The sequence below is a fragment of the Galeopterus variegatus genome, unplaced genomic scaffold, assembly GCF_000696425.1.
Source record: "Galeopterus variegatus unplaced genomic scaffold, G_variegatus-3.0.2 Scaffold1037, whole genome shotgun sequence".
NCBI lineage: Eukaryota > Metazoa > Chordata > Mammalia > Dermoptera > Cynocephalidae > Galeopterus > Galeopterus variegatus.
The window spans coordinates 179,013-200,703 of record NW_007727148.1 but is presented as its reverse complement, the minus strand read 5'-3'; the positions used below and the strand labels follow the sequence as shown (position 1 = coordinate 200,703).

The window sequence follows — 21,691 nt, the reverse complement described above, 5'->3', positions numbered from 1 at the left end:
TGGCAAAGCCAGCTTTAGAGTCTTATCCCCTCCCAGAGCCATCTAAATGCAAATAGTCCTGCATGGCCCATCCTGCCCTTCTCATCCTCTCTGAGTCTGGGGTTTTAACCTCAACCCGGTTCTCCCCATCATCCCGCAGCCCCCTGCCTCAGACTTGGGTAGGTCCTGCTGAACTAAAGGCCCAGGAGAGAAAGCCCACAGACAGAGGAGGCTGTGTCTGAAGGGGAAGACACAGGTCCTTCCTTCAGGGGACTTAGAAGCGGGACAGGACAGAGACATGGACAAAATTCTCAATGAACAGAGAGGTCCATGACAGCTGGACAGCCCAGGGGGCAGGAAGAGTGCAGATCAGGGTCAATCAAGGCAGGCTTCCTGTAGGAAAGGGGCTGGGAAGGAAGATTGTCAAGGGAGATCAGCCTGCAGACAGGCACTGGGATAGGTGCAGGGTGGTGAGGGCTTTGTGTTAGACTCCACTTTAAATATCCACAGTCCCTTTAAACTTCAGTGTCTAGCCCAGGGGATGAGGGCGGCACAGTTGGGCCTCCTATGACCTTGTTACTAGGAAGGCACAGTTAGTGACTTACCCACTGAGAGCGAATTCGGCAAGGTGGGGGAGGGTGGTTGCTGAGGGAGAGGGCACCCTGCACACTCTCACTGCTCCCCCTACTCAGGAAATGGGACACGGTTGAAATGTCCCTTTTGGCCAGCACACACACACACACCGCACCCCCCAAATGGCTCTTCCTCCAGGTGCCATCTTGGATCCCATCTCCACCTCCAGCCACTGCAGCCCGGTGGCCTATTAATACGGCTCCTCAGGGGAGCCGCCCAGGGATATGGGGGCCTAGCCCGTCCCCTCGACCCCCGTCTCCATCTTTGTGGGCGGGGGAGGGGGCGGCTCTGTCTCCATGTACTCTTCCAGGCTGCCTAGCATGATCCCCATCTTCTGTCGACCCTTCCTGCTGCTCCGTCCCTTTCTCAAGAACTCCCACCACCCCCCGCCCCGCCCGCCATGCGACTAGAGTTCCCGCCACAGAGGTCCCGTGTCTGGGCGCTGTCGGCCCCGCGGTGTCTTCTCAGCTCCGAGCAGAAGGCGCCTCCCAGCCCGCCCCGCCCGGCCCGGGCCCCTCTTGTCTGAGACGCCGGCCGAGTCTTCACGTGTCCCGGATCCCGCGCCTCGCCCTCCACGCCCACCGGATGCCACTCCCAAGAAGGAGAAGGGACAGGAAACACACGCACACACTCCGTGTCTGTGAATCTGCTTTTTATTTGGGGACCGGGGAGGATCACACACAGCCCTCCAGCCCAGGGGGCGGGGGCTCCGAGACATGGACGGAGGGCCCCAGCCCGAGCCCTCAGGCGTCCGGGCGAGGACTGCGGGTTCCGGGCAGGAGCAAATGTGCAGATGAGGCTGGTGCGGTTCGCGGGTCTCCCGGGAGGCCTCGAGGCCGACACTACACGTAGGCGCCTTCCGACCTGCGGGAGGGAAAGGAGAGGACTCGGATCCGGGGAGGCGAGACGGGGGAGGTCGCGAGGGACGGTGCCAGGGTGGGAGTGCGTGGGGCGGCGGGGCAGGCGGCAGGCTGTGTGGTGACGGGGGCGCTTTTACCGCGACTTGACGGGGCGGTCCTGGCCGTCGGGGAGCAGTTCTGAGAGGAGCGCTTCCGGGCTGTAGCGTTTCCCATACCTGCGGGGCGGGCCCGCGAGGGGCGTGGTCAGGCGCGGCCACGCCCCCAGGGCGCGCGGGATGAAAGGCGCGGGCTCCCGAGGCCCGCTCCACCCACCCTGCGCATGCGCTCACCGCTGCCGGGTGACCAGGTTGAGGTAGTGGCGCAGCGAGGCGTAGTAGCGGCTCAGCTCCTCCGGGGAGGCGTCTTCACCAGGAGCCTCGGGTTTGGTTGGGTAGGCGTCGCCCAGGGCCCCCAGACAGACGAGCAGGGCCAGAAGCACTGCGGCCATGGCGGGCCACGGCCTGCGCATCGTCACCATCTGGGAAGGAGACATGGGAGCGTGGCTCACTCCGTGCCTCGACCCTCAACGGCGGGAGGCTGCGGCTGCCGTCGGGCCCACGCTCCGGCGGCCTGTCTGGGGCTGGTACTGGACCAGGACTCAGCCAGCGGCTTGCTGTGTGTTCTCCGGCACCTCACCATCTCTGTCCTCAGTTTCCCCATCTGTCAGAGGGGTATAAGCCCTGCCTGCCACCCCACCCCAATGCCCATCCCCGCAGCTGCCCAAAGGAAGAATATGCTAGTGGTGGGGCTCCAGGGCTTCTTCCCGCCCGTGCTGGCCCCATTCCAATCCAGCTTCCGCTACTCAGACCCAGCTTCCACCATCCCAGCCTCAGTTTCCCCACTGGGTTCCCTGGTACCAGACCATTCCTGAGCCACTCACAGTGACAGCTCCCAAAGCGAGATGAGCAGGAGGTGGAAGGCGATTGGGACTGCTGCAGGTCGGGCTGTGGCCTCCAATGCTCAGAGCCTTCCCTGCGGGGCTTATATCCCAGCCTGCAAAGGGAGGGGGAGGCCCAGAGGGAGGGGGAGCCGGCAGGGGGAGGGCCCTTCCTCCTCCCTCCCTCCACCCCCGCCGGATCGGTGAGCTTACACCCAGTCAGTACGTGATGTCTCCACCTTGAAGGAGCTGAGGAGGCAGCTGCCATGCTCAGACTCAGGGTCCCACTGGACCGGGTGCCTAACCTGAACCCCAAGGTCACCCCACAGCCCCCCAGTAGCAGGTCTAGTCTCCTGAGGAAGTGAAGAGTTTGGATCTGGACTCCTAGGGCAGCTCATAGGACCAGGGATGAGATTCCATCTTCCCTAGCCTGTCCATGGGTGGGAGTGAGGGAGAGGAGGGAAGACGCATTTACTCCAACCTGCGAGAACTGTGACCACCCCTTCCAAAAGGCAACACTTTTCAGCTTCTGCTCAGTAATTCCTTGGAGAAGGCCTGGAAGTGACAGGACCTGTGGGGGAATTCTGGGAGCATATGACCTTGACTCCTGATCTGCTGTTTATGATGTCCTGGGGCAAAGGCTTCTTGGACCCTCCATTATGTCCTCTCCCATTGAAGAGTTGGGAAGAGAGGCATTAGGAGACAGAAGCCAGTCTCCTCCCCAGAAGCAGCTGAGTCAGCTACCTGTGCATCCAGCCTGACACATACAGACCCTAGTCCCTCCCAAGGCAGAGTGTCCCCACCCCCATCCAGGTGTCATTCAGAGCACTTGTGTCTTCCGGAGCTGAATGACATGAAGGCTGCCCAAGCACATGCCACTATTTCCTGCCCACTGCAGTCTTCAGTGGGCTCTGGGACCGAGATCCTCACCTAGAGCCTTTGAAGGAAAAAGGAAAGGACTAATGTTTATTAAGCACCTACTGTGCACTGGGTACTATATAATTTCAGGCACAACAATGTGATAAGCTGAGTTTATCCCCATTTTACAGATGAGAAAACTAAAGCTCTGAGAGGTAACAGAGCAGCCAAGATCACCCATGGGGAAATGAGGGTGGGACAGACTCTGAGAGGCCAGAGTGGGGGAAGGGCTTCCAGACTGCCAGCCACATCACACCCGCCTGCCCCCACCAGGAAGAGAGGGCTGTTGGGGAGTCTCCCCATAAAGCCCTTTCCAGCCACCTTTCCCCAGCCTGGCCAAAGCCTCCAGTGCTTCCAGAGTCCCATCAGCCCATGGGGACATGAGGGGCCATCTTGTCCACCTCCCTGGTTCTGGGCCAGCCCCTCGACCCTCCAGAACAGATGGCTGTGGGCACTATTTTTACAGCTCTCCTGAGATGGAGAGTCCAGGGCTCCCTCAATCACCTTTTTACGAGTTCAATCACCTGCACTCTCCGGAAATGGCTTCTTATCAGTCATTCAGCCCCCCTGGGCCCTGCATATCCCAAGAAATGCCAGGGTGCCTTGCTGAGACGGACATAGAAGAGAACACCAGGTCCAGGGGACAGGGATCCTACCCTTGGAGGGAGGGGAAAAATTATTCTTAGAGAGCCCTCGTCTAAGGGACAGGAAGAGCCCTGTCCTCCAAGAACTCCAGTCTCACAGGAGAGTCACAGCCATATCTTTGGGGATCCCCAGTCTGAGGTGAGGGGCAGCAGTATCACTAGTGAGTCCCAGTGTAAGGGGGAAGACACTCCACTATCCTTGGAGATCCCTAGTCTGAGAAGTTCCCAGAACATAGATTTACATTGATAAAGATAAGCTTGTGTCCAGTTTGGAGAGGAGATAGCAGAAATAAAATTCCACTCCTTCACGGAAAGACAAAGGCCATGAAAGACAAAAGAAACTTTGACACTGAGCGCCCAATCTACGCTGCCCTTAATCGCCTCATTAGCCAGATTGTTTCTTCATCTCCGCTTCCCTCAGATTCAATGGAGCCCTGAATTTTGATCTGACAGAATTCCAGACCAGCCTGATGTCCTCTCCCTGCATTCACTTCCCTGCGACCACACATGCCCCAGTCATCTCTGCTGAGAAAGCCTACCACGAACAGCTTTCTGTAGCAGAGACCAGCAATGCTCGCTTTGAGCCAGCCACACAGACGGTGAAATGCGATCCGCACCATAGTAAATACGTGGCCTGCTGCCTGCTGTACCGTGGTGATGTGGTTCCCAAAGATGTCAGTGCTGCCATTGCCACCACTGAGACAAAGCATACCATCCAGGGTGTAGGCTGGTGCCCCACTGGCTTCAAGGCTGGCATTCATTACCAGCCTCCCACTGTGCTTCCTGGTGGAGGCCTGGCCACGGTGCAGAGAGCCGTGTGCACGCTAAGCAGCAACACAGCCGCTGCTGCAGCCTGGGCTCTCCTGGACCACACGTCTGACCTGACGTACGCCAAGCGTGCCTTTGTTCACTGGTATGTGGGGGAGGGGATGGAGGAAGGTGAGTTTTCTGAGGCCCATGAGGACATGGCTGCCCTTGAGAAAAAAGTTATGAGGAGGTTGGCGTGGATTCTGCCGAAGGAGAGGGTGAGGAAGGAGGGGAATACTGACCAGCCCTTCCTTTCAGCCCTGCAGCATGTCATACTCCCTGAACTTCAGCTTTAGCAGTAGCTGACAGACATTAGAGCTTTCCAGTTAGGTTGTCTTGACTCAGCTGTGATTGTGTCTTACTTTTCCATGTGTACCTGTACGATTTTTGCATCATGTCTCAAAGTAAAGGTTTCAACAACAAAAAGAAAAAGAAAAGAAACAGGGTATGGGGGATAGAGAGTGCTGGGGTACGGGTACTTATTTTAGGATGGGTGGGTAGGGAAGGGCTCCCCTATTAGGTGGCACTTGAGGGAGGTGAGGGAGCAAACCGTGAGGCTACCTGGGGAAGAGTGCTCCAGGCAGGGGCAACAGCAAGGGCAGAGGCCCAGAGGTGGGAGATGCGTGGCAGTTTGAGGAACAGCAGGGAGGCCCATGTGGCTGGGGCCGATGGAGCAATGGGAGAGTTAGAAGATGAGATCGGGGAGGCAGCAGGGGGTCGGCTTTTGCTCAGAGTGAAATGAGAGCTTCAGGGCAGAGGGACCTGCGTTCTGAAAGCAGCGCTCTGCCTTTTGGGTTGAGAATAGACTGAAGGGGGGCAAGGTCAGAAGCCCGGAGGTCAGTTAGGAGCCCATTGCAGTAACCAGCCATATGCACACGACACTCCTCACAGCAGCAAATGTCCCACTCGTGCTTAACCCGAGAACAACTCCCAGTTATGTCCGTACAGTACTGACATCTAGCTTTCATCTAGCTGAAACAACCCACTGGAGAAGAGAGTGGAAAATCAACGATGTCTACAGTAGTCAGGTCATGGCTCCTCCTTTAGTAGTCCATGTGAAACTCTCTATGGACCTTTATTACTGGCCACAGCCCAGGAAAATAATAGTGAGTGTGACAGTGCCTATAGAAATGAAAACATGTTTATTTTGTCATTTGCTCTCTTACTTAAAAACACTCTGGAAAAAGAAATCAAGAAAGCAAGCACATTTACAATATCTACCAAAAAGATCAAATACCTAAGAATATATTTAATCAAGGAGATGAAAGATCTCTACAACTAGAACTACAAATCACTGTTGAAAGAAATTAAAGGAGACACAAAAAGATGGAAAGACATTACATGGTCTTGGATTGGAAGAATTAACATTGTGAAAATGTCTGTACTACCCAAAGCAATCTACCTATTCAATGCAATCCCCATCAAAATACCAATGATATTCTTCACAGAAATAGAAAAAACAATTCTAACATTCATATGGAACAACAAAAGGCCCCAAATAACCAAAGCAATCCTGAACAAAAAGAATAAAGCTGGAAGCATTACACTACCTGACTTAAAATTGTATGACAAAGCTATAGTAACCAAAACAGCATGGTACTGGCATAAAACAGAAACATAGACGAATGGCACAGAATAGAGAACCCAGAGATTAGTCCACGTACTTACAGCCAATTGATCCTCAACAAAGGTACCGGGAACATACATTGGGGAAAAGACAGCCTCTTCAATAAATGGTGCTGGGAAAACTGAATATCCATGTGTAGAAGAATGAAACTAGACCCATACTTCTCACCATATACCAAAATCAACTCAAAATGGATTAGACTTAAATATAAGACCCGAAACTATAAAACTCATAGAAGAAAACATAGGGGAAACACTTCAAGTTGTAGGACTGGGCAAAGACTTTATGAATAAGACCCCAGGTAACAAAAGCACAGGCAACAAAAGAAAAAAGAATCAAATTGGATTATATCAAACCAAAAAGCTTCTGCACAACAAAGGAAAAAATCATCAGAGTGAAAAGACAACCTAAAGAATAGGAGAAAATATTTGCAAATTATGCATCTAACAAGGGATTAATATCCAGAATAAACAAGGAACTCAAACAACTTAACAGTAAAAAAGCAAATATTTCAACTAAAAAATGGGCAAAGGAACTGAATAGACATCTCAAAAGAAGACATACAAATGGCCAACAGGTACATGAAAAAATGTTCAATATCACTAATCATCAGGAAAATGCAAATCAAAACCACACTGAGATATCATCTCACCCCAGCTAGACTGGCTATTATCAAATAACAAATGCTGACACAGATGTGGAGAAAGGGGAACCCTTCTGCACTGTTGGTGGGACTGTAAATCAGTACAGCCATTATGGAAAACAGTCTGGAGGGTTCTCAAACAACTACAGATAGAGTTACCAAATGGTCCAGCAATCCCACTACTAGGTATATACCCAAAGGAATGGAAGTCATGTGGAAGAGACACCTGCACTCCTATGTTTATCATAGCTCTATCTGCAGTAGCCAAGCTATGGAACCAACCTAAATGTCCATCGACAGAGAACTGGATAAGAAAAATGTGGTAGATATACACAATGGAATGCTACTCAGCCATATAAAAGAATGAAATTCTGCCATTTGCAGCAACACGGATGAACCTGGAGAAAATTGTGTTAAGTGAAATAAGCCAGGCACAGAAAGAGAAATACCTCATATCCTTGCTCATAAGTGGGAAGAAAGAAGGAAGAAAGGGAGGGAGGGAGGGAAGAAGGAAGGAAGGAGAATCAAAATAATATGTTGAACTTTCAGAAGGAGAGAACAGAACTGTTCTTACTAGAGGTGGGAAAGGGGGAGGGGGCTTATCGAGAAATTGGTTAATAGACACAAAGAATGACTACATTTTGTAATGATGAATAAGCTAATTATTCTGATTTGATCATCACATATTGTACAACATTGTACACAAGTATTGAGTCAACTCTGTACCCCACAAATATGTATAATCAATTATGTATCAATTTTAAAAATAAATTACATTAAAAATAATAAAATAAAAACACTCTGGCTCTTTGCACAGAATGAAGCAGAAAATGAAGAATAACAAGTTGACAGTGTTGAAAAATGGCCACATCCCTCCAGAGGGATATTAGCCACATTCAAGTAGGCAGGAACACTCTGTTTCCCATGATCTGTCACCACGTACAAAGCACTGTGGCGGGCAAGCAGGACCGTGGGTGAGAGTGAGGTCAGTGAGGGTGGTCCGAACTGTGGCACAATGTGGATGCTGATCATATCTGGTGGGTGGGTTTGGAAGGCAGTGATGCCAAGAAATAAGGGGTTTTCACTTTTCATGGTCCTTTTCCTAGGAGGTCCTCCCGCCCCGGCCCCAACACTTACCTGAAGCAGCTGGTCCTTCTTTAAAATGGTGACAGATGCCTGTGGCATGGTGCATGCCCAAGTCTCAGGCTTCTCTCTAGAACAGGGATGGGCAAACTCTTTCTGTAAAGGACCAGATAATAAATAAATATTTTAGGCTTGGCAGGCCACATAGTCTCTGTCACAACTACTCCATTCAGCCATTGTAGCTTGAAAGCAACCACAGAATATACAAAAAATGAATGGGCATGGCTGTAATTCAATAAAACTTTATTTACAAACATTAAAGTTTGAATTTCATATAATTTTTACATCATTAAATATTATTCTTGGGCCAGCCTGTGGCTCACTCGGGAGAGTGCGGTGCTGATAACACCAAGGCCCCGGGTTCGGATCCTATATAGGGATGGCCGGTTAGCTCACTGGCTGAGCGTGGTGCTGACAACACCAAGTCAAGGGTTGAGACCCCCTTACTGGTCATCTTTAAAAAAAAAAAATTATTCTTCTTTTGATTTTTTTCAATCACTTAAAAATTCAACCACTTATAAAAACTGTTTTTTTCTGGCAGCTGGCCAGTAGGACGATCTGAACCCTTGACCTCCGTGTTATACCACTGCACTCTAACCAATTGAACTAACTGGCCAGCCCATAAAAACCATTTTTAACCTGCAGGATATATAAAAACAGGCCCACAGGGCCATAGTTTGCTGACTCCTGGTCCAGAAAAGCAAATACTTCTAGCTACCTCTGGGTTGAGTTGTCTATTTACCAAGAGTCAGCTGGGTGTGTTCCCTAGCCTGTTTATGCCACGTCCTTGTAATCATATTTTTGACTGGGTGAATGAACGAATCTTTTTGTCATAGGAACACCTTCAACCTGCCAGTACCAATTCATCAGCCTCACTCTGGAAATGCCTGGGAATTCTCCCCAGAGACAGTCTTTAACCAATGACTGATACATGCAGGGGTATAAACACTTCAGTTTGCCTCTGATTGGTATGACTTGCAGTATGGCCAACAGCTGTTTCCTGGAAAGTGTGATGGGCACTTTTTTGTCAACACACAGCTGCTGAAACTGGTACCACAATAGCCAGTGAGTGCAAGGTCAACATGATCAAGTCTAGAGGACCTATACTTGCCGCCGAACTCTCAGAACTGACCTGTCAGGGCTCCCTTACAGTACTGAGCCCACAATGGAGAGAAACCACTGAGAGTGAAATCAAAGTTAAGCAGAATAGGGACAATAGAGAAGAAGGAAAAAGAAGACCCAGATAAAGGTGGGTGAGAGGAACAGAGCCAGAAAAATCTCAGAAAACAAAGTCACCATACTTTTAACACAAATTAAAACAACTGAAGGGAGAGATCTGTGAAGTTAGGAAAACTGTCTGATAATACCTACTTCTAAAAAAATGAATTTCACATAAAAATTAGCAACGTAAAAGTATCAAGGTCAAATTCCATACAAAACTATTATTAGAAAAAAAGAATAAGGAACAGAAAAACAGCCCTATAGACAATGAAAAAATGCCATAAATACATGCTCAAAAAATCAAAACTGTATGGGCCGGCCCGGTGGCGCACTGGAGAGTGTGCCACTTGGGAGTGCAGCGGCGCTCCCGCCGAGGGTTCGGATCCCATGTAGAGACCAGTTCCCGCTCACTGGCTGAGCGCGGTGCGGGCGCGACACCGAGGGTTGCGATCCCATTACCGGTCAGTAAAAAAAGACAAAAAGGAAAAAAAAAATCAAAACTGTAGTGTACTATTTCAAAATGAGCTACAAAACATTATGAAAGTGATACTCACTTGCAAGAGCATGGTGCTGATAACACCAAGGTCAAGGGTTCAGATCCCCATACTGATCAGCTGCAAAAAAAAAAAAAAAGAAAGTGATAATACAACATAAATGAGCAATATAAATCAGAGTTAGAATGAGGTGGCAGAATTCAAGAAATATCAGAAATAAAAGAAAAATCATTTAGAAATGAAGACTAAACTAGAAAGAACAGAAAAGTAAATAAATGTAACAAATAATGTCTTAAGAGAAATAGATAAAAGGAGGAAAAGGGGCTGGCCAGTTAGCTCAGTTGGTTAGAGGTGGTGCTGATGACACTAAGGTCTGGGGTTCAGTCCCTAGACTGGCCAGCCCCCTGCCACACACACACAAAGCCGATAAAAGGAGGACAAAAAGAAAAAAGAAATGAGGGCTGGCCAATTAGCTCAGTTGGTGAAAGTGTGGAGTTCTAATACCAAGTTCAAGGGTTCAGATTCCCACATGGGCCAACTGCCCAAATAAATAAATAAATAAACATAATAAATGAAGAAAGAGATAAAAAGCATTTGTGAGAAAGTGACAAATATTGAAAATAGGCAAAGAGCCAACATATAAACAATACTAGTTCCTTGTCACCTCTCCCAGGGTGACAGAGATGCAAAGGATTACTCAAAGCCCATTTCTCCAGAGCAGCAAGAGGCCCAGAAGGGGTTAATCCCAGGCAATTCCTTCAAGAGAGAAGAATTCCTAGGAAATAACCCCAAAATAGGTTTTCTCTCGGTTTTTATTGTCTGGGCAAGAAAGTTACAGAAAAGGAACATAGGTGGTTACAAAAAGAACAATGCGATATTTGTCATGGCAACACTCAATTCCCTAAGAAACTTAAAGAAACAACTGGAGGCGAGATGCAGAACATCCCCCAACCAACAATCTTGAAGCCTTTAGCTCACATACTTTCCCATCATTAGGTTTAGCTGCACCAAAGACAACTGCCCCTAGAGCAAGTATTTTTGCTGTGTTACAATTTTTTTTATCTACAACAGAGACTTTAGTCCTGGGAAAGTTTTCTGCTATTCCCAAGGTTAGCATTTCTATGTGCAATACTAAAGGATTAGGCTATACCTTAAACTACAGGGCTGTCACCCCACTAAGCTATAAGTTAGGCCCTGTGAAATACACGTGATTAATAATGTTAGTATCCTCCACACCTCCTGAAGAACACTGAAACAAGGGAAGAGGAAAAAATACTAAGAACTGTAATTCAAGAACATTTTCCTAAAATAAAAAGGATATAAAACTATTTATTGAAAGAACATCTAGTGTGTGTGAGAATATTGATTCAGAAAGATCAACACCCGGACATATTCTATGATGAAAATGTTTTGGAATTTGCAATGGTGATGGTCGCATGATTTTATAAATATACTAAAAACCATTGAGTCATCAAAAAAAAAAAAAAAAGAAGACATATACTAGTAAAATTACTAGACTTTACAGAAAAGAAATAAGAATCCTTTGGGCATCTAATAAACAAACAAAAAACATATGAGTTATAAGGGAAAAAAGTTATATTATCATTAGACTTTTTAACAGCAATACTCTATACAAGATGAACATGTAATAATATATTTAAGATGCTCAAGGAAAGAAAATGTGAACCAAAGATTTTATACCCAGCTATACTGACCTTCAAGTACAAAGGGCATAAACAAACTATCATCAGCACGCAAGAATTCAGGGAATATTATGCCTATCAACACTTCCTGAGAAATCTACTAGAGAACAAACTTCAGACAACCAAAATAATTAGATAGACATTAACATAAGGACTGGTGATGTGGATTAAGTGTAGTTTTGTAGAACTAATACTAATTGAGAATTAAAAGGAAGAGAGTATATTACATAATGGCTATATGCTCTAACAATACAGATATATAGCAAAACCAGAAAAAGTAGGCAGGGAGAAGAAGGAGATAGCACATGCAAAAAAAAAAAGTAACTATTTTCAGTAATTATAACTTGTGGCAGTAGTGTTAGTATTGTTATTCTGAGACTTGTATGTGTAACATAGAGTAAAACAAATGTAGGCCAGTTAGCTCAGTTAGCTAGAGCATGGTGCTTATAACACCAAGGTCCAGGGTTCAATCCCTGCATTGGCTGGCAATCAATCAATTAATCGATCAATCAATCAATCAATAAAATGGATGTTTAATTACAGAATATTCTAATTCTACCATCCCCTGTTATCCTTGAGAAACAATTTACAGTATGGAAAGAAGTCAAATAAAAACCCTTTAGTCCTGAATTTGATTTGGAAATCTCTGTTCATGGAAAAGGCCTAGAAACAATGACAAAACCAATAGCAATGAACATCCCTAGCATCCAGACTATGATCTCTTTTCTTCTTTTATTTTTTCCCAGCTTTACTGAGCAATAATTGACAAATAAAAATCGTATATATTCCGGGGTACATTGTGATGATTTGATATATGTATGCATTGTGTAATGACTACCAGGCAAATTAACACATCCTTCACCACACATAGTTATCATTTCATGGTGGCAGGGGAGGGGGCGAGAACACTCAAGATCTGCTTTCTTAGCAAATTGCATGTAAACATACAGTATTATTAACTATAGTTGCCATGTTGTGAGTTAAATTCCCAGAACTTATTCATCTTGGAACTGAAAGTTTGTACCTTTTGACCAGTATCTCCCCATTTCCCCCACCCCCCAGCCCCTGGCAATCACCATTCTACTCTTTGCTTCTATGGGTTTGAGTTTTTTAGATTCTACATATATGTGAGATCATACAGTATTTGTCTTTCTGTGTCTGACTTATTTCACTTAGCATAATGTCCTCCATGTTCATTCATGTTGTCACAAATGGCAGGATTTCCCTTCTTTTTATGGCTGAAAGGACTGTGGTCTTGAAATAACACTTTCCACTAACCAAACTGGGACTTCTTGGAGAAGTGGTGGAGTCTGGGTCTGGGACTGGAAATACACAAGGTAAGGCTGGAACATGTTGTCACACAAGAAAACAAGGAGGTTCCAGGCATGCAGGTATGTCAAAAGGACTAAAGAACCAACCTGAATGAGCTCCCTCAGGACAAAGATGGAGCAATTAAAGCATTAGAAGAATTGTAATGGATTGAAATCTGTCGAACATGTCTAAATCTTTGAGTTCATAATGACATAATCATGAGTTCATTATGACATTTTTCATTATTTTGAAAACTGGATAAAGAGAAAGAATCAAGCATTTATCCTCTCTGATATGAACTGGGTAGCCAAACAGTAGATGAGGGAAAGCAATTCTTTATAAACTTATTCCATTAATAAATAAAGACAAAAAGATAGAATTAGAAAATCATCACCATTTACAACCAACCACCCCCATGTATTAATGGATCTACTGACTGAGTATCAACATCTGTTATCAACAGAGAGACAATCAGACATTACAAGTCTCCTGGAGGAGGAACACAACGCTACCTATAGTTTTGCCAAAGAGATTGGCCTGAGTCTGATCATGCCTCTGGATCCAGCGATTTGCAGGAAGGAGAGGACAGAGGAACTCGCTGAACTGTACCATGACTGCGCAGTCATCAAAGCCTGGGCTGCTGGAAACTTGGCAGGTCAAATACCTGACTCTTCAACAGATAAACTGTAAGAAAAAGAAAGAGACAGAGGAGGAGCCTTCAGATTAAAAAAGCCTTTAAAAAGGAACCTTTAAAACTATCAGATTTTTTAAAATAGGCAAGACTAAACTACAGTGTACAGCAATTCACGTGGGCGAGTAAACCATAGAGAAACAAGGAGTGATTTCTGTAAGGGTTGTGATAGTGGTCACTTTTGGAGCAAGGAAGGGGCTGCAACTGGGATGGGACACACAGAGGGACTTCTGGGCAGGGGTGGGCTGGCAAAGTTCTATTTCTTGACCTGAGAATGGTTACTAGGGTACTCATAATATAACTCATCAAGCTCACATTTGGGTTGTCCAATTTCTATATCGGTGTTTTGTTTTACAATAAAAATGGTTTTCTTTGTTGTTTTGGTTTTTATTGTACATATTTAAGGTACACAACATGATGTTTTGATATACATATACATAGTGAAATGATTACTATAGTCAAGCAAATTAACATGTCCACAACCTCACATGGTTACGTGTGTGTGTGTGTGTGTGTGTGTGTGGGTGTGGGTGTGTGTGTGGGTGTGGGTGTGTGTGTGTGTGGGTGTGTGTGTGTGGGGGTGGGTGGTAAGGGCACCTAAGCTCTGCTCTCTTAAATTTCCAGTACACAATACAATATTGTCACCTGGTCCTCACGCTGTACATTAGATGTCTAGACTTATTCACATGGATGAACCTGGAAGACATTATGCTAAGTGAAATATGCCAGACATAGAAAAATATGCACAATCTCACCTATATGTGGAATTTTTTTGAAAGCTGAATACATAGAAACCATGGTAACCAGGGGCAGAGGCAGGAGGTGGGGGAATGGGGAGATGGAGGTCAAAGAGTACAATAAAAGGTTTTAAACAAAAGCATTCATCAAAAAACAAAACCAACAAACAAAATTATTCTTTCCTGATTTTCCCTTTTCTGCCCTTTGACATCGGTGCTCCCCAGTGTTAGGACCCTGGCTCCCTGTTCTTCTCACTTCCCCTTTTCACCATGGGGTTATCATCTACCCCCAAGATTTTAATCACCTCCTATGCTAATGATCCCCAAATCTCTGTCACTTGCTCCTCTGCTGAGTTCATGATCCACATAATCCACCACTGCTAGACATATCGACTGGGAGGTCTCTCAGTCAACTTAAACTCAATGTAGCCTAAATAGCAAAAATAATGAATCAGAATTGCTCAAGTGCTTACACTGTGTCAGGTATTATTCCAGGTACATCTCACATATTAACTTCATCTTCACAACAAACACCATAACATATTATCATTAGCCCCATTTTACAGAAGATGAAACTGAGGCACAGAGAGGTCAACTCAGCAGCTGGCTTATCTTAGCTTGTTATCCTAACTCCCAAATCGCTCAGGATCTCCATCTCCATGAATGGTGTCTCCTTCTCTTGAGGTGACTGAGTTGGAAGTCTTGGCTTCACTCCACAAATGACCTGAGTCTCTCTTAGGAAATCTGAGGAGCAGTGCAGGTCTGAAGATGGGCAGCAGGTCTAGGAACTGGGCTGTAACCACGGGGACATTCCTCATAAAGTGTGTAACGTTATTATGCCATTTTCCCCTGGAATACAAGGAAGTCATATGAAAGCAAAGTTTAGGAGGCACATTCAACATCAGAGACATCTTTCCACATTAATAAACATATATCCAGCCCTTCGCTGCAACACTCCCAACCCTCCTTACCTGCCCTATATTTTCCCTAGCACTTACCACACTCTTGAAGACAAAAGTCTATTTCTCTCCCACTGCAGTCCAGATCTTTAACAAGGAAGAAAGCAATTCACTGAACACTATGCATTCTCCCGTCAATACTCTGCAGGCTAAAGGGTGGGTGACAGCACAGAATGAGTTCCCTTCCTCACCCCATAGAGCTACAGTGTTCAACTGCCTTTGAGGCTGCAGATCCAGTGACAAAGATCACACACTCTGGAACAAGGAAGACTGGCTTGGCCACTTGCAAGCTGCGTGATCTTGGGCAAATTACTTAACCTCTATGTGCCTCAGTTTTGTCATCTGCCTACTTCAAAAGGTTATGACAATTTAAAAAGCTATTAGGCCTTGTAGCGCCAAGGTCAAAGTTTCAGATCCCCGTACTGGCCAGCTGCCCAAAAAAAAAAGAATAAATAAATAAATAATAAAAAGCTATTAGGTTCCAGATAAGATGGAGTAAGTAAGCACCCTTTGCCCTGTCTCTCCTACTGAATGCTGCTGTAAAGCTCGGACAGAAATGCACGGAGCAGCTGTCTGAGAAGAGTGTGAAAGTAAATAGCATCAGGCAAATTAGGGAAGAAAGCCAGAATTCAAAGGACCCCTGAACTGGCAGTGAGTTTCTCATTTTTCCTCTGATATTCTCCAGCCTGGCACAGAGCATCCCCAAATGCAGAATGGACACTGAAGTGAAGAGACAGATTTTCCAGACTCTAGTTCTGCCTGGAGGAGTGGGAGAGGGGGTCTAACCCTCAGACAGAGTGGAGGAAACCCCATTTCTCTTTTCTTCATTCTCTTGTGCCCCAGTCCCAGACAATTCCATGGCCATGGCAGTAATGACAGTAACATCAGTGGCTGCAGGGGTCCGCAGACACCTAAACCTCTTAGGAAGGGGAAGATTCCCCCTCCTATCAAGAGTGTGGTCCTAAGAGGGTGGGGCAAACCCCCATTGCTTTTTTTCTCTGTCCCCTGCCATTTGGCCCTGAACAAGGGCACAGTCACAGGAAGTGTGCAGCAGAGCGGGGTTACTAAAGAGGAAGTAACACCGATTTTACACAATTTATTACAGAAAATTGAACAAGAGCAAATACTACCCAACTCATTTTATGAGGCTGACGTTATCCTGATACTAGAACTAAACAATGATATTATAAGGAAAGAAAACTAGACCAATGTCTCTCACGAACATAGATGTAAAAATCCCCAACAAAATAATAGCAAATTGAACTCAGGACTATATAAAAAGAAATACATGCCACAACCAAGTGGGATGTGTCCTGGTGAGGCAAGGGTGATTTAAAATTCAAAAATGAATCAGTGCAATTCACCATATTAATAGCCTAAAGTAGAAAAAGCAAGTGATCATATCAATTGATAAAGAAAAGACATGTGACAAAAATTTAACACCCATTCATGATTTAAAAAAACACTCAGCATCACTTCCTGTGACAGTGCTATGTCACTTCTTCTTGAGCTCAGCGGTTGGTCCAGGAGACCCATGTGGGTTCAACTGTCCAACATGCTTACAGAGAAGTGTTATTTCTGTTTGGGACCCATCTACCCTGGCCACAGCATGATGTTCATATGCAACCACTGCAAGGTATTTAGATTCTGTAAATCCAGATGTCATAGAAACTTTAAAAAGAAGCCCAATCCTCGCAAGTTCAGGTGGACTAAATCATTCCAGAAAGCAGCTGGTAAAGAGCTTACAGTGGATAATTCACTTGAATTTGAAAAACGTAGAAATGAACCTGTCACATACCAGCAAGAGCTATGGAATAAAGTTATTCTTGCAATGAGGAGAATCGAAGGGATCAAACAGAAACGCCAAGCTAAATTCATAATGAACAGATTGAGAAAAAAATACAGAGCTACAGAAAGTACAGGACATCAAAGAAGTCAAGCAAAACATTCATCTTATCTGGGCCCCTGTTGCAGGCACAGAAAAGCAGCTGGAAGAAAAAATGGTATGGCAATGACAAGAGGATGTGGACTTGGAAGATGTGTCTTAAAAACCTCAGTATCTGTAACCATTTCTACTTGCATGTTTGAGAATCTCCTTTGGAGACCAAATTTCTAAAATATTGATTTATTTTTTACATAAGGTCACTCAAATGAAAGGAGATTAAATATACAACTCTCTTGCATTGCTTTCTGCAACACATCAGGTACTACAGATGTTAGATTGCATCTCAGTGTTAAATCTTCACGATTGATGTGCTTACGTAAATCCTGAGAATTCTGTTTGTAAATACGGAAGTGAATTGTGGACATAAAATGGTCATGCATTTGGATAATGGCACTAGGCAGCATTTATGTCGTAACTAACAACAAAAATTCATGGATAGTAATATATAAAATAAAATTTTCTTTGAGTAAAATATTCCTTTTATTGATGTTATATAGAAGGGGGGATATAACAAAGAACTAACAATCTGTATGTCAGCCTCAAATATCTTTTATTTTGATTTCAGTATTTCTTGTTTTCATTTATTAGCATGTTAGAAGCGTATAATGGCCTTGTATAATGAAGTCTAATTATGCTGGACTGTTTTTACTTGGTGTAACTGTTGCATTAACTCTTGTGGATGCTGGGGATGAGAGCTGAATAGTCTTTGCCTGAAATGGCACTATATAATTTCCTCTTTGGAGTATACTCAATTCTAACTTGTGCTTCGTGGTAGAACGAGCCTTATTTTTATAGCCTAGCAATGATCTAGAAGCAGAGGAATCCTGAGGTCTTTTCAAATTTGTTCTGTGGTTTTCTTTTAAAAAGCTCCTAATTGTTTTTGGAAAATAGAATTTATGGGTAGAATATCTGTCCATTATTTGCACACAAAATAAAATCATTTCTAAAGTAAAACAAACAAAAAACTCTCTTAGCATAATAGGAATAGAAGCAATCTTCCTCAACCTGATAAAGGGCATCAGCAAAAAATATGCAGCTAACATTATACTTAATGGTGAAAGACTAACTGCTTCCTTCTCAATATTAGGAACAAGACAAGGATATCTAGTCTCACCCCTCCTATTTAACATCATACTGGAAGTTCTAGCCGGAGCAACTGTATTAGTCCGTTTTTGTGTTGCTATAACAGAATATGTGAGACTGGGTAATTTAGACAAGGATATCTAGTCTCACCCCTCCTATTTAACATCATACTGGAAGTTCTAGCCAGAGCAACTGTATTAGTCCGTTTTTGTGTTGCTATAACAGAATATGTGAGACTGGGTAATTTATAAAGAAGTGAGGTTTATTTGCTTACGATTCTGGGACAGCTGCATCTGGCACTGGCCTCAGGCTGTTTCTACTCATGGCAGAAAGCAGCAGGCAGCCGGGCGGGCACAGGCAGATCACATGGTGAGCGGAAGCAAGAGAGAGAGAGAGGGAGGGGAGCTGCCAGAGTTTTTTAAACAACCAGCTCTGACGAGAACTAATAAAGCAAGAACTCACTCACTACCCCCACCCACCAGGGAGAGCAGTAATCCATTTATGCGGAATCCGCCCCCGTGACTCAAACAGCTCCCAACTCTGCCACACTGGGGATCAGATTTCCACATGAGTTTTGGGGGGACAATAACATCCAAACTCTATCAGCAAGAAAACAAGAAAAAGTAATAAAAGGCATATGGATTGGCAAGGAAGAAATAAAAATGACCCTATTTGTAGATGACGTAATTGACTACATAGAACATACCAAGAAATCTAGAAAGAAATTCCTAAAACTGATAAATGAGTTTAGTAAGGTACAGGTCAATGCACAAAACTTAATTGTATTTCTATATGCCAACAATGAACAACTGGAAAATGAAATGTTTTTAAAATACCAGTTACAATAGCTCCAAAAGATGGAATACTTCGGTATCAATCTAACAAAACATGTAGGAGATCTATATGCTGAAAACTACAAAGGGTTGATGAAAGAAATGGAAGATCTAAATAAATGGTGAGATATACAGTATTCATGGATTAGAAAGATCAAAATAATAATGATGTCAATTTGCCCTAAATTGATTTATAGACATCATATTTTCAATTAAAATACCATACCCAACAATATTTTTAGTAGACACAGATTATTCTAAAACTTACATGGAAAGGCAAAGGAACTAAAACAACCAAAACAATTTTGAAAATAAAATAAAGTTAGAGGATTCACTACCCATCTTTAAGACTTACTATAAAGCTACAGGAATTGAAATAGTGGGGTACTAGTGAAATGACAGACATCTAGATCAGTGGGACTGAAGAGAAAGTCCAGAAATATATGCACACCAATATGGCAAATTGATTTTGACAAAGATACAAATGTAATTGAATGGAGAAAGGACAGTCTTTTCCAAACAATGGTGTTGGAACAATTTAACATTCATATGCAAAAATGAACTTCAACCTAAACCTCACACCCTATATAAAAATTAACTCAAAATGAATCATATATCTAAAAGTAAAATGTAAAACTATACAACATGTAAAAAAAAAAAAAAAAAAAAAAAAAAAGGGGGGGGGGGGCCCTTTTTTGGGGGAAAAAAAAAAAAAAAAAAAAAAAAAAAAAAGACAGGGGGAGATCTTCATGACCTCAGGTTAGGCAAAGAGTTCTTAGAACACAAAAAGCAAGAGCCATAAAATAAAAAAATTGATAAATTGGACTTCATCATAATCAAAAACCTTTGTTCTATGAAAGACATTGTTAAGAGAATAAAAAGACTAGCTACAGGCTGGAAGAAAATAGTGCAAATCATATATCCAACAAAGGAGTTGTACCCGGAATATATAAAGAACTTTTGAAACTCAACAATAAGAAAACCAACTACCCACTTAAAAAACAAAACAAAAACACACCAAAAAAAAAAAAAAAAAACAAAGAGAATATAAAGATGGCAAATATGCACATAAATAGATATTTAACATCATTAGACATCAGGAAAATGCAAATTAAAATCATCGTGAGTTACCACTATACACATATGAGAATGAGTAATATTAAAAATATTGACAATTTGAAGCACTAAGAGGATGCAAAGCAACTGACACTCTTGTCTGTTGATGGTGAGAATGTGAAATGGTACAGCCACCCTGACAAACACTTGGGCACTTTCTTCTCAAGTTAAAAATACATTTACGTACTACTCAGAAATCTTACTCCTAAAGATGTGAATATGTCCACACAAAAACCTGTGCACAGATGTTCATAGCAGCTCTATTCATCATGGCCCAAAACCGGAAACAGCCAAAATGTCTTTCAATAGGTGACTGAATAAACAAACTGTGGTATTTATATATCAGGATATTTACTGCTCGGCAATAAAAAGGAATAAACTATTGACACACAGAACAAATTGGGTTAATCTCAAAGGCATTCGGCCTGAACAAATCCTGTCTCAAAGAGTGACGTACTGCATAATTCCATTTATATGACATTCTCAAAAAGATAAAACTATAGTGATGGAGAACAAGTTAGTGGTTGCCAAAGATTCGGGGTGGGAGAAAGAGGGACTACGAAGGGACAGCACTAAGGAGTCCTTTGGAGTGATGTGATTATTCTGTATCCTGACAGTGGCGGTGTGGTGGTTATAGGGATCTATGCATGTGTTAAAACTCATAGAAGTGTCTACCAACAGAGTCAATTTTACTTTATGTACTTTAAAAAATCTTTTAAAAAAAAAATTCTCTCTAAAGTGCTTAGAACAGTGTCTAGAAAATAGAAAGCTTTCAAAAAGCATTTGTTACTTAAATTCCTGCCTTCCTAGCCAAGGCACCTGCCCATATAAGAAACACCTGTCAACGCCCATCAGTGGCTACTTGGAGACCAGGCGAGTCGCTGGGCTTACAAGTTATTTCATCTGAGCCTTAGTTTTCTCATCTGTGAAAAGTTGTTTATAAAAAGTGCCTGCAAAGGGTTAGGAGGATTTAATGAATAATGCCTGTCAGATGCTCAGGACTGTCGCCAGTTCATTTTGATTGGGGGGGGGCGTGTTTTTTATATTTTTCTTCATGATATTTATTTATTTGTTTGTTTTTGTTTGTTTGTTTATTTATCTATCACCAGCTCATTCTAAGAGTCCAATATCATGCCACATTTTATTGCTATTGTTTGTGATAAAGAGATTGGCCGGATGCACCCTAAATGTGAACAGTGCTCAAATGTGAACCCAACCTTTTCTTGTGGAGTTTTTAAGCCCAACTTTTTTTTTTTTTTTTTTTGCGGCTGGCCGGTAAGGGTAAAATCAGCCCCAACATTTCATTATGAAAAATTTTTAAGTTACAGCAAGTTGAAAAGACTGTTGAGTGAGTGATGTTATGGCTCAACCATCCACTGTCTTTAGAACAGGCCCCTCTCCTAATTAGAAATTCTTCCAGCCATAGAG

At 43.7% G+C, this 21,691-nt stretch overlaps 1 protein-coding gene and 2 pseudogenes across 2 annotated transcripts; 2 read left to right on the top strand and 1 right to left on the bottom strand.

Annotated features, from left to right (window-relative positions):
* Positions 1-1,243: 1,243 nt before the first annotated feature.
* PYY (peptide YY) lies at positions 1,244-2,489 on the bottom strand. Of its 2 annotated transcripts, XM_008574382.1 has the most exons (4): positions 2,392-2,489; positions 1,802-1,989; positions 1,610-1,687; positions 1,244-1,476 (listed from the first exon to the last, which is right to left on the bottom strand). In XM_008574382.1, exons 2-4 carry the CDS (start codon positions 1,987-1,989, stop codon positions 1,455-1,457), a joined length of 288 nt encoding a protein of 95 aa, XP_008572604.1. In that variant the 5' UTR covers positions 2,392-2,489; the 3' UTR covers positions 1,244-1,454. The 2 variants fall into 2 exon arrangements, with proteins under 2 accessions (XP_008572604.1, XP_008572605.1); XM_008574383.1 differs by lacking the exon at positions 1,244-1,476 and having other exon boundaries at positions 1,606-1,687.
* Positions 2,490-4,274: 1,785 nt separating this feature from the next.
* LOC103591853 lies at positions 4,275-4,998 on the top strand (annotated as a pseudogene).
* An 11,843-nt stretch (positions 4,999-16,841) lies between these two features.
* On the top strand, positions 16,842-17,334 carry LOC103591841 (annotated as a pseudogene).
* Positions 17,335-21,691: the final 4,357 nt, after the last annotated feature.